At 42.5% G+C, this 13,272-nt stretch overlaps 1 protein-coding gene across 1 annotated transcript in view; it reads right to left on the bottom strand.

Annotated features, from left to right (window-relative positions):
* Positions 1 to 13,272, bottom strand: part of SYNE1 (spectrin repeat containing nuclear envelope protein 1) — a 375,888-nt gene that overhangs the window by 91,190 nt on the left and 271,426 nt on the right. The window contains exons 117-119 of the mRNA XM_048488624.1: positions 12,702 to 12,796; positions 9,051 to 9,285; positions 1,343 to 1,537 (exon numbers count right to left, since the gene is read on the bottom strand). Of these exons, the coding sequence (XP_048344581.1) occupies positions 1,343 to 1,537; positions 9,051 to 9,285; positions 12,702 to 12,796 (525 nt within the window). The remainder of the gene's footprint in view (positions 1 to 1,342; positions 1,538 to 9,050; positions 9,286 to 12,701; positions 12,797 to 13,272) is intronic.

Genomic DNA, 13,272 nt, shown 5'->3' with positions numbered 1-13,272 from the left:
ATTAGCTGTTTCATCACCATAGCCTCCCTCCTGCCTGTTCCCATCCTCTGCTAAGGGAACACTTCTGATTGGTGGAGAATCTCTAGCAACTCCAGGAACTCAAGCAGGACCTTCCCTTCCTATGTCTCCAGCATGGAAAAAAGTGTAGGGCTTTGAAACCACGACACACGTAAACATGAAACATGCAATCCACCCCTTCCCACCCTAATGTTGTGATGTACAAAATAATAACATTTATCCAAAAAGGGAGCAAAGCAAAGCAATATGTCCCATCCACATCCAAAGATGTGCATCTGCCTAGCTACATGCTTTGAGCACCCAATATAAAAGGAATGGCCCTGTTTGTTGTGAATCCGTTCCTGTAGACATTTGGGCAAAAAGGTGCTCACAGTCGCTGCCATGGGGAGAAAACATGCTCAGGGGAGATTTCTGAAATGGCGGGCTATCACACTGGTCGGCAGCTCAGCAGAAATTGACATGACGTACGGTGGGAGAACAGGTGGCAGGGCGGGAAAAATAAAGCAGTTGGGCTCCTGTGCCATTCTCTTGGGAGCAGGTTTAACCCAGGATTTTTCAAAAATATTGTGATTTTTGAAAACCTGGGTTGAAAGAAACATAATAGGCCAACCCCACATTGGGGAAGGGACCTATGCAAAGTTTTTCCCCAAACAGGGATATTTCCCTTCGTCGACCAATTATATTCCTACCACATGGAATCCACTGGACATAAACTCTGCACTTCAGACTCTGTAAACTATTTTTCATACTAAAAAAAATACTTAATTTCTTTAAATGCCTACATTATAGTCAATATTTTTAGTCGAAGTTTCATTTTTTTGTACCAATTCTAAATTTATCAGATGGAGAGGTTTTGGTTGAAGAAGCTTCATGCCTGTAGAAGAGGGCCTTATTCTAATACAAAATTCTACCATCAGCAGGACAGAGTTGTGAGGTACCAGCTAATGTTCAAACAATGCACAACAATTCATATTTGCCCTGGCTGCAACTGAAAATCCTGGAAGTCAAGCTTGCAAACTGTAACAAAAAATTAGACACACTTAAGGTATGCAGATGTTATGCAAGGTATCTTTAAACAGCTGTCAAAAGATAGAACACTAGCCTAGATTCCTCCAATGTCTCATTTATTTGTAGTCTTCTTTTAAAATATTTATAAAGAATTATTGAAACATCAAATATGTGAAAGAAAATAGATAGCATGTAGAATAATATCATTCTAAACAAAGTTTGAAGGGAAAACATGCACCGGGGGGGGGGGGGGGGTCTCATGCCATTCCTGCAGGGCCATAGAAATATTATTTGGGACTCTATTACTTAAACTTACTTTTAACAACAATGTAAGCTGTTTCTTCTGTTCTTCAAGTCTGAGGCTGGCCAATTTCCAGCGCTCCTGAATTTCTGAAAGTTCAGTTTGTAGAGCTGCTTCTGTCTCACCATCAGCACAGAGCAACAGCTGCTTTCCTCCTTCTACAGTTAAAATGTAACTCCCTTGTTGTCGAAGAAGAACCTTCTCTTTAAGCTGTGAAAATCAAAGATGTTTCCCAAGCAATTACTTCCATAATAGTTTCTTAGATGAATCAGAAGTATCCTAAACCCAGACTGTAAGAAACACTCTTCTTTTTAGTATAAGAGAAATGTTTAGAGTTTTGTGGTAAGAAGTTAAGGTATCAGTCAAGGAAAAAACAAGCAGTGTTTACAATGCTGAGGTTTTTTAACAGCAATATAATTTGACATTTGTTGCTTCGCCAAAGCAAGTTCTTACTTTTTCTGCTTTCCCTCCTTTAAATCCTTTCCCTGCTCTCAACTTAGCAATTTTTCAGTACCTTCCTTCTTGCTTCCTCTAACCAGGGGTCTTCTTCCAGTCTGGCCAAAAAACAGCGGCCTAGGGACAGTAAAAACACTGTCCCTGGGGTGCTGTTTGTTGGAATAACTCATGACTTTCTGCATGCCCTGTGGACACTTGGGCTGTGTATCTCACTCTGTGATGTTGCCTCTCTTGTTTGCCCTCCTTGTCTGGGCCAGGAGACCGCCCACTAACTTCCTTTCTTCCCCATGCTAGCTTCACTTCTGCTCTAGCCTTTGACTCAATGGCAGCCTGCTCAGTGGGGCCTTTGCCACTGCAGCATCCACTCACTTCCACCTGCGGTAGTGATGCCAGCGTTAGTTGTGCCCACTTGTGCGTGGGGAAAGTAATCTCTTTAGACTAGGGTTCTTTTCTATCTACCTTTTTTCTTGAGAACAAGGGAGTTGTGAACTGGCAGAGATGCTTGAAATAAATGTAAAGTTTTACCTTTTACATTTATGTCTCTGGAGAGGATTTCTAAAAGGCTGCATTCACACACACTACTGGAGCATATCCATGACTCCTAAGCGAAATCTAACATGGTAGCAGACGATTGATGGTTGTTTTTGAAGCCCAGATATATTTTAAAGTTGGAGCAATTTTTTTCGCCTTGCATGGCATTAAGCAGCCATTGCTTTGGTTCTTAATGTTTTCTTGCTCACCTGGCTCCTAACAGGCCAGCCAGGTAACAAAAGGTTACATAGCCACGAAGGCTTGCTTCACTCTTTCTTGTGTGTGTGACTCACTGGTAGGATTGCAAGAGAAAGCCTTTGGCATTAAAATGAAATGGCTCAGCGTAAAGGCAATTCTTGCAAGAAGCTTACAAAACCTGGTACAACTCTCATGGCTCACTACAGAATTCCCAAATCCCAAATAAGGAAGAGGGGCATAGGTTTCGCGTTTTTAACTTCACATAAAACCGAACAGTGGAAATGAAGAATAGAGACTAGATGGCAAAGAGCAGATGAAAAGGCCATGAATTTAATTGTTGGTACTCTCCTAAAGAGCGCTCACAACTGGTGTATGTTGGGACAAGACCTTCACACCAAAGAAAAGAGACATGCTAGAAGCGTTAAAAAAAGGATCTTTGGAGAACAAGACAGAAATAACAAAGTGAGTTTATTCAAACAACTATTTTCAATCAAATTACAAGAAAATGGAGATGCTGACTGCCATATAGAGAAATTGCTGAATCCACTGATTGATAAGTTAGCAACCACTGGCACAGTTCTGGAGGGAAGAACCCCTGAAAATTGGACTAGCTTTTTTACAGCTCATTTGTACCTGAGAAATATTCAGCTTTTATTGTCTCTCTACCTGTGAGATAGGCAAAGAGACTGCACATTTGAGGGAAATTCTGGGACCTAACTAGGTCTGAACCGTTACTTGGCCAAACAGCAGAGGTATCTCTCTGAGAGCAGAGGGGAAGAAATGGCTCAAAGGATTACATTGCCCAAGAAGCCAGAGGCAAGGGCAGGAACTAAATTATTTGAATACAGAAAATCCGATCCCACACAGGGAAAGGAGGACCCACCCATCTGTTTCAAGTGTAATAAACCTGAGTCACCTCAGAGGAGTGTCGACTATTAATAGGACCGAATGCTGAGACTGGCAGCAAGCCATCTCACACACTGCTTATTCACACAGACCAAGGTATTTTACTCCCTAAAATTCGATTCAACTTTTTTTGCACAACCCACATGAGTACAAACTAATGAGAAAATATAAGCCTTGGATTATTGATGGCGGTGCTTCATAGGCACATGGCTTCCAGATGTTTACTTTGTTCCAATGAATTAGACAGAGATGCTGGATGCAATGTGTATTTAGCCAATGGAAAACAGATTCCAGTGAATGGAAAGGACAGAAGTTACTTTACATTTACCAACTGGATTTGGTAATGAGTACTGAAGACTGCTTGGCAGAAACTGTCCTGTTACATTGTGCAGACCTTCGGCTAATCTGATCAGCGTCCCCACACTATGAAAAAAAAGGATTTGCTGTTCACTTTTGAGAATAATGTGTGCACTATCTCGTAGATGGTGAGCTATATTCCACAGATTGTACCCTAAGAAATGGAGTCTTTGAACTGGACTGTGAGGAACCACAAGCCTGCACAGCCAAGATAACTTCTACCCAGCAGATCTTTGGAGCTCTGGCATAGGGAGGTTTGCCCACCCATTGATAAAGGAGCCATCCTGAAGCTGAAAAAGCAAGGACTTGGTAACAGAGTATTTCCATAAAGACTGTCCCAATGATAACCAATTGTGTGATTGATTGTTTTTTAAGAGGAAGGGAACTAGGCCTTCATTCCCCAAAGCAAAGCCAAAGAGATGCTCTAAGCAGCCTCTTGACTTAATTCACTCTGATCTATGTGGACCAATCAAACCAGCATCAACTGGTAGCAATAACACACTTATCTGTTGTCTTTTATTGATGACTACTCGAGATACACTGTGTGTTATTTGCTAAGAGAAAAATTAGCAGACTGAACAGAAACCAGAGACTATCTTGCTATGGTATCCTAATAAGTTTTAATAGGAAACCAAGTGTATCTAAGCGGACAGAGGGGAGGTGGAATACATTTCCCATATCTATAAAGCAATTTCTTGAGGGAACATGGGATCAACACAGACTTACTGTGAATTAGCATTAAAAGCCAATACAAAATGGAATTGCTGAAAGAAGAAATGCGTTATATAATGGACATGATTGATTGCATGCTGCACTCGATTGATTCCAAGCTTCCACTTAAACACTGGGAGAGGCAGCAATGACTTCTGGTTACCTACAAAATAGATTGCCAATAAAACCACAGAAGCAACTCCATATGAGTTATGGCATGGCAGGGAAACCAAATGTAAGAACACATCAGAGTCTTAGGATGTAAAGCTTATGCTCATGCATAAGAAAGAAAGAGATCCAAAGCTGAGACCCTACTAAGCAAAGCTTAGGTATATTTTTTGAGCTATTCTCTCCAGAAAGTAAAAGGATACAGGATTTTTTTGATCCAGAAACTAACCAAATTACCTATATGCAAGAATTGTGCAGTTTTGACGGCTGACCCAGAGATGGCAAAGCCTGCTGTGATGGACTGACCATTCAGAGGGAGATGGCGATAGCGACCAGCTGATCCTACATAGGCCAGAGTCCCCAAGGATGACATCACCGTGCAGGCAGCCAGCAGTAATGCTCAACCTGAAGAGGGCTTAGCGGTTTGGAAATCCCAAGACCCTGACAGGGTGAGGCAAGAGGAGTCCACTGAACTTCACTGCTGGGAGGCAGACAGACGCTTTGGCCCCTCAGGGCACTCATAGCCAGCTGACCCCTAACAAGGGAGTTCCAAGCCGAGCACTTGCCTTACCAGAGAGCCATCACTGCATGAACCAGCTTCATGGGCTGAGTTACAGCGAATTCCACACTGAACCAGAAGCAAAAGAAGAGTGGAAAGAAGGCAGCACAAGAAGAAGAGTGCTTGCACTTACACATAAAAACAAACATGGACTCTCACAGAACTACCTAAGGGTAAGAAACGTTATCCCGGATTGTAAATGGGTTTTTTAAAGCTTCAAACAAGATGCTTGGAGAGGTCAGATTGAGAGATATAAGGCCAAGACTTGTTGCTAAAAAGAGGATTCTCTCAGATCTATGGAACCAGCAAAGATTATGATCCAGACTTTTGCACCCTGTTGTAAAAATCATTCTACAATTAGAATGCTCTTAAGCATTGCTGCATCTAGAAACCACGAAGAACTGAGCATTTGGGCCGTTAAAACTTTACTGCATTTTTTGCATGGCAAAATTGAACAGGAGCTTTATATGAAGCAACCATAGCGTTCATAGATGAAAAGGGAATAAAACATTTAGTCTGTAAACTTCCAGAAAAGGACTTTATGGATTGAAACAAACAGCTAAAGCTTGGTCAGATAAAGCTAGCCAAGATACTACTAAGTCAGGACTTCAAACAAAGGGAATGCAGACCCCTGTCTTTATAGCAGGCACAGAAATGGGAGATGGACATTTAAATCCTGACATATGTTGATGACTTGATTATTTGCCATGAAAAATGAAACTGACTGTGCTGAGATTATATCCCAACTCAAACAAAGGAAGTAGAAGTCAAAACTGCACCTGGGAGATGCCAGCTTCTACTTGGGGATCCAAATTGAACATGAACCAGATGGAAGCTATAACTTCTACTTAGCCAAGCAGAAAATATTGGAGACTGCTACAGAGTCTGGGAACCTGGAAGGTGTCAAATCCAAGTACCTACCCCAATGAGTTCTGATTTCTGAACAGACAGAAGTACTACGCTGATGACTTGCTACCTGACAACAATAATGACTACAGGACTGCAATAGGCAAGCTTTTTGTACTTAGCAATGACAACCAGACCTGACATTGCCACAGCCATGTAGTATATTGTCCAGAAGGGTTAGCACACCCACCACAAGAGACTGGACTGCTGTTAAGCGAGTGGTGAGGTACTTAAGAGGTACTTTAGACTTTAAACTGAAACTGCCAGCAACTAAAGATCCCACTATTGGGATATGCTTTGATGCAGATTGGGCTGGAGAAAGAACAGATCTAAGATCTACCAGTGGCTATGTGTTTTCTATGGAAGTGCTGTAAGCTGGAAGTGAGCGATATAAACAAAGTGTTGTTGCTCGCTCATCTACTGAATCGAAATTGAGTATCAGTTCTGAGGCATGTAGAAATTACAATGGCTTTTAATGTTGTTAGAAGATTTTGGTATTGATGAACATTTACCTGTACAAATGCTAGAAGATAACCAAGAGTTGTATAGCTCTTTCTCTCTTTCAGAAAGAATAGTACATTACTAAACACATTGGAATTAAGGATCAATATGTAAAGAGTCTTACAGGCAGAAGGAACTGTGAAACTTCGCCACTGTCCTACTGATATGATGACAGCAGACATCTTGACCAAACCACTGCCAAGAGACAAGTTCCAAAGCCTGCGTGACAAACTGAACATTGTATACCTGGAAAGCATGCAGTGTCGAGAGGGAGTGTTGGAATAAGCGACTTCTGCATGCATGGACACTGGGGGGGGGGGGGTGCTGTGTATCTCACTCTGTGATGTTGCCTCTCTTGTTTGCCCTCCTTGTCTGGGCCAGGAGACCGTCCAGTAACTTCCTTTCTTCCCCATGCTAGCTTCACTTCTGCTCCTAGCCTTTGACCCGGCATGGTCAATTGCAGCCTGCTCAGTGAGGCCTTTGCCACTACGGCATCCACTCACTTCCACACACCTGCATTGATGGCCCGTTAGTTGTGCCCACTTGCAGCCGTGGAAAGTAATCTCTTTAGACTAGGGTTCTTTCTATCTACCTTTTTCTTGGAACAAAGTTGTGAACTGAAGATGCTTGAATAAATGTAAGTTTTACCTTTTACATTTATGTCTCTGGAGAAGTTTCTAAAAACTGCATTCACACACACTACTGGGCATATCCATGACTCTAAACGAAATCTAACACTGTTCACACAGCTCAGCAGCACCATGCTCACTCCCCTACCAGTGAGAAAATGCCGATTTTGAAACTCGCTTCCTGAGCACACCAGCGTGAGGGCACCACTTTTGGCCCTTTTCGTGTTCCCATTCACATACCTCTCCTCCCTGTGCGGCTCTGGATGGCGTGGGCGTGCCCCTCCAGACATCCAGAGCTGTGCAGGGAGGAGAGGTAGGTGAACAAGATGACCCTCTGTGGGTCGCAGCAGCCTTGGCGCCACTCACACGGTCTCGTGCAGGCAGCGCCAAGGCTGCTACGACCCACAGAGACGGCTCCACTCGGAGCCACCTGTGGGTTATCCCGTTCACCTATTATGCCAGTTGACAGTCATTTCTGCCGCCTTGCAGAAACAGCCTTAGTGAGAACTTTCGTTATGGAAGTTACACAGAACATATAAGAAGTATTTTATTTATTATATTTTTATTTAAAACTTCCTGAAGAAAGTTCAAAGGTGCTTCCAACAGGTCTCCCACCCAGTACTGATCAAGTCCACAAAACATTAAATTGTTGCAATGCTTCAGCATTGGGTGCTTCTGATTACACAAAAACCCTATACTGCTGTTAATAATTCATAAAGTTGGGAATTGCAAGAGAACACTACGCTTGATACTCCTCTTCCCCATTCTCCTCATCAACAGGTCAGAAGTTCTTATCATTCTCTTTTTATCAGCATAACTGAAGAAAAGACTCTCTTTCTCTGAAGTTCTTTTCTTCCCGTTAACTGCAAGTTCACAGCATTATCAGAGCAGTGGGGTACTGCCACTAAGCAGCACTCAGCTCCCACCAAACTCTCCCATGCAGCCACGTCACTGCTCTGGCAAACCCCCCCCCCCCACAAACTTTTTCCTCTGCTCCGTCCAAGCAGTGCCAGCCAGGAACACACTGGGGGTGGGAGGAGTTTGGCTGGGGGATGGGCAAGGTGAGAGAGAGGGGCAGGATGAGGGGCCAAAATGCACTTACCAAATGACCCAAGTGCATGGGTCAAATGAACCTCTGGGCGCTGCTCAGTGGAGCAAAAAAGGGGTTTTTTTACGGTTGCAGGGGTGGTAGCATGGCAGCAGGGTGAGTTTGGTGGGGGGGGTGGGTGGGTGGGAAGTTAAGTTAAGTGCTGGGTAGAGGCAGGGTAGGAGGGCCAAAATGAGCCCCCCAGACCCCTCCTGCCCCTCCCCCCATGGGTACACCATTGTACAGGAGCAATTCTAAACAGATCTGCTCAGAATACTGAGATATACTTCATGGACTATGAAAGTGTTCTTGGAATGGCACTCTATATTTTGTATCGACATTATTTAGCCTATCTGAAGGTTTAATTTGACTTCAGCACTGTGAAAATTCAAGGGTTGCCTAATATTTTATCCGTAAAGCTCTCTAAAGAACAAGCATGCTTGAAACCTGAACCAATAACTTCATAAGAAACCTGAGAAATAAACAACAATTAAGTATGGATCATGGGGCTTAGTCATATATTCCTCATAATCAGACGTTATGCAGCAGATGTTAACAGCTGCTATTACTGGTGCATAAAAGCAACATTTTCTAGTATCTAACTTTTATGTAAGTCAACAATTGCAGTCAATTACAGCACTATACAATTAATAAAAACACTGTCTTAATAAAACAGATAAAACATCATTTATTCAGAGGATTTCCAATATTTACCTGCATTTCATCCAACAGAGCTCTAGCTTGCTGCAGTGGAATGGGAACCTTGCCTAACTCACACACAGTTTGACAAGCTACTTCCACTAGCCATTTGCGCAGTTTCTCAGCCATCTCTCTGTAGCGTTGCCATTGATGAATTTGACTGTCAATTATTCCCTTCCTCTGTTGGGCTCTGCGAATTACTCCCTGCCACTGGTTACTGAGCAGGGCAAGCTTCAGATTAAACTCATCTCTGAAAGAAAAGAGAATACAAAATGTGTAATAATGAAATCACCCCATGAACCTGAACCAACTAACTGAACTCAAAAAGCTCTTTCTACAAACCAATAATGTGGTTACTTATGCACCTTAGAGACTCATTTTACAGTCACCCAAGTCCCTTTAATACTTGGTTGTTTACCTCTACTATCCTACTGTGAGACTGAAACATTGGTTACACCCATGAGGGTTTCTTCTGCTCAGCAAAATGAAACATAAAAAGAAGGGGTCCCCCCCACCTACTCCACAGGCAGGGCTATGCAAATCCTTTCTGCATTGTTTCCACATCTAGCTGGGGGACAAGCCCCCAGTTCATACTTGCCAAGCTTTGTTGAGAGGAAATCCTTGATTGGTTGTGGTGGGTTTTCCGGGCTGTGTGGCCGTGGTCTGGTGGATCTTGTTCCTAACGTTTCGCCTGCATCTGTGGCTGGCATCTTCAGAGGTGTATCACAGAGGGAAGCACTTTCCTGACTCTGACTGCTGACAGACTGACCTTCTTTCTGCAGCAGCACTGGTTGAAGGCCCTCAAGTTGCCTCAAAAACCCTGTTGGTGGAAGGTTTCCTGGAGGCAAGCATAATGGCTATAACCTTGGGAAGGCATCCATGCCTTTCTAGGGCTCACCTTTCAACCTCCATGGGTGCTCAGATGGATGATAGATTGAGCCTTCTTTTTCTCATTTGTTTTGAGCAGCACCTCTTACCGAGTTGTACCCGTTAACAGTTTTTAGCCTTAGAAGGGAATTGAGGGAATTGAGAGAGGTTGTTCTTTGATCGGTGGTCCACTTGCCAGTGTTTCAGCCATAGGTTGAGTTGAATCATGATGTTGGCAGGGAGAGTCTTCCATAGTCTAGCATGGCATCCAAACTGGGATTAGCTGCAACAGCAGAGGCTCTCAGTCGTTAGCAGTGCTTGTTTAAGACTGAACGGGTCAGGTTCTGTAAGAGCTTGTCTATCCAAAGATCCATCCAAATATGTCCTGGCTTCATAAACTTTTTAAGGGACAGATTATTCTTGCTATCCACAGGGTCCTTGAGGATATTGTCTCCTTCTCTTATTTATTTATTTATTTATTTATTTATTTATTTATTTATTTATTTATTAATTATTTCGATTTTTATACCGCCACGTCCCCGAGGGGCTCTTGAGAGTACTCCCCTGAAAGAAGGGCTAGCACTGGGTCATCCACCAGAGTAACATGAAGAATATTCATAATGGTAGTCAAGAAAGAATCAAGGTTCTTGGCCACAGAATGCAGGCTCTTGTCATCTCCATGCACAGTCCATTCACCTCTCAGAATTTCTTCAAAGGAGTCAGGGAAAGGCACAGTAGATGGGGTCTGCCTCGGTTGGTGAAAAACTGTGGAATCCCTCTTTACAGATTGTGCAATTTGGGGAAGCGTCTCAGTAGATAATTTCAGCCCTGTCCTTCCTTTGGCTAGGAAATGAGGAAAATCTTCTTGTTGGCGAAGCCTGGCACAGGCTGGTGCTGGGTTGGACTCCTCCTTTCCTGACCACTCCCCTTCCTCTCTATCAGACTGAGTGATTATAATTGGAATGGCCAGAGGGGACAATGTGGAGATGCACAAAGGCCATGGGGGAGGAGTGAGGGCTTTGCCTTTTTGCTCCTGGCGGAGCTTATTGAGCCTCTTCTGCCAGCCACATGCCCAGGGTCTGGAGGATAGGAGTCAGCCTTTTCTGAAGAATGTATATGATGAGCTCTAGAGTTTCTCCTGGATCTTTTGGAATGTTTATAGGAGCAGGATGATAAGCACAATGAGGGGGAACAGCCTCTATGTCTACACTTTTGTTTTTTTCCTCTTGCTCTTCAGACTCTCCTCTTGAATGTCTTCAATGACTTTGTTGGTGAACTGGGAACAAATGCCATCATTTGTATAGCCCTGCCTGTGGAGACTGGGAGGCATTGCCCATTTCTGAATGCTTTCCAGCTTTGAGGCAGAACATAGCTGTTACAATAAGGGCAGAAAAAATGGCCTGCAGCTCTGACTATGAAGACTCAACTGGAGGAGGGGGATCATTTTAATGAACATTTTGATCAGCTGTGAAAAATGAGGCCTCTTTTTGCCTGTGTTTGCAAAAAGACCCCTGAAAATAAGTGAAATATTTGTTCATTTTGCCTGTTGTCACTATACATCAGAAGTCATATCAGGCTGACACATATCTTACAGAAGGTTCACTTTGCAGGAAGTGGTAAGTGATGAAGCTGGAAGTCAGCTGGTGCCACATGTCCCTTATTAAATTCTATTCAGGCAGTGGCTAAACTCACCTTGCACACACAGTCTTCATTTTTTTTAAAAAGGGAAACCATGGCTCCTGCTCTCTGCTACTCATCTGGATAGCAAAAAAAAAAGCCTGAAAACACTTGGGGTGGCGGGATTGGCATTACCCTATGATGTCATTTCTGGCAGGACTCAGTGGCAGGGGGCACCAACATCACCTAATGCCATGATGTAATTTCCAGCATGCCCAAGAAGTTACATAATCACATTAAGTGACACAGTAGCATTAGTTAAACCATAGAGTTTGGGGTAAATCCTAGTGCATCACCAGTGCACAACAATGTCACTTCTGGCATGCACTGGAAGGGACATAAAGGCTTTGTCATTATGTTACTGTATTGCTAGTTAGTGACTACCAGGGTAAGTTTCCCACCAGTTGACAGGCTGAAGCTGGCCACCCTAGTTTGAAGAACCACTAATCCAGTTCCATTAGAAGACTTTACTTGGCAAAGAATGTTCCTGGTGCCTAACAAGTCTAAATTCTTCCTCCTAACACCATCATCTTATTCTGTTCTCTGAAATTCAGAATTCACCCTTCCACAATTTCCAAATTCTTCATTATTAACTTCAGAAACAGACCACAGAGCTAGAAAAGTATCAATTCTAGACTTTGTGTAACTATTGAAAATGGTGATGTTCAAATGGTAATAAAAGTAAACAATCACTAAAACTGCTTGATCAACTGCCTGCCAGATCTGATTTCTTATGAGAATACTGAAATTATGCTGCTGTAGACAACTATCCTAGACTTTTATTGTATCTGATTCCATCACTTTTAACCAAGAATTGGGAAGAAAAACTAACAAAACCACCCTAAAAAAGACTGGAGGCAGAAACCCTTGAGAAACAAAAGGAAGTGGATATTGAGAAGCCTGTGAAATGACAAAATACATATGCTGACCTGGTTGTTGTCAGTACAATATGCATCTGATTGTACAAATATTTTTCTGTTGAACGCCCACACACACACACACAGTTCAGAACGGCAGGGATGCCTTAGATACTTTGCAGCGTTTTTGTAGTTTTTTAAAATCACCGAGTAGAATCTTGGAAAATGGCACAAAAGCAAAGAATCAAGTTCTCCATGCTCTTACCTGTCCTCCACCTGTCCTTGTTCAAGAAGATGCTGACCATCTGCAATGATGGAATGTAAGATCTGCTGACGACTAAACATCTCTGCCTGGAATAGCTAATGGATAAGAAGTTAACAAATTACTACCAATTAAGTTTAAAAACACTGAAAGACTGGACTCCAAAATAAATGACATCTAATACAATGTAGTTCTGCTCTAAGGTGTTTGTTGCAAAATGGTGCTGTCTTGAGAAATAATTAAAAGTAGTGTAGGAACATCTCAAAAGTGAGAAGCTATAGGTTCAACCAACCAAGAATGCAGTTTTGCAAAAATCTAGATGATCAATTATGAAGTGATGGTAAAAACATGCTGCTTTTTGTGGTTCTTCCAACTTTGATTGCACACCTTGGGAAGTCAGATAGTACTGATGTATTATTATTGTATATACAAGCTACTAGGTACAAATGTATTTGATATGATATAGATGGTGATGAAGTTTAAACTATGTAATTTTTATGCATGTTATACATTAGGAATACATTATACATTAAGAAAAAAAGGCTTCTACATTAAATATTAGGTAAAACCTGGA

Source organism: Sphaerodactylus townsendi, linkage group LG01 (assembly GCF_021028975.2).
Source record: "Sphaerodactylus townsendi isolate TG3544 linkage group LG01, MPM_Stown_v2.3, whole genome shotgun sequence".
In the NCBI taxonomy this organism is placed as follows: domain Eukaryota; kingdom Metazoa; phylum Chordata; class Lepidosauria; order Squamata; family Sphaerodactylidae; genus Sphaerodactylus; species Sphaerodactylus townsendi.
This window is presented reverse-complemented; position numbering and strand designations above follow the sequence as displayed.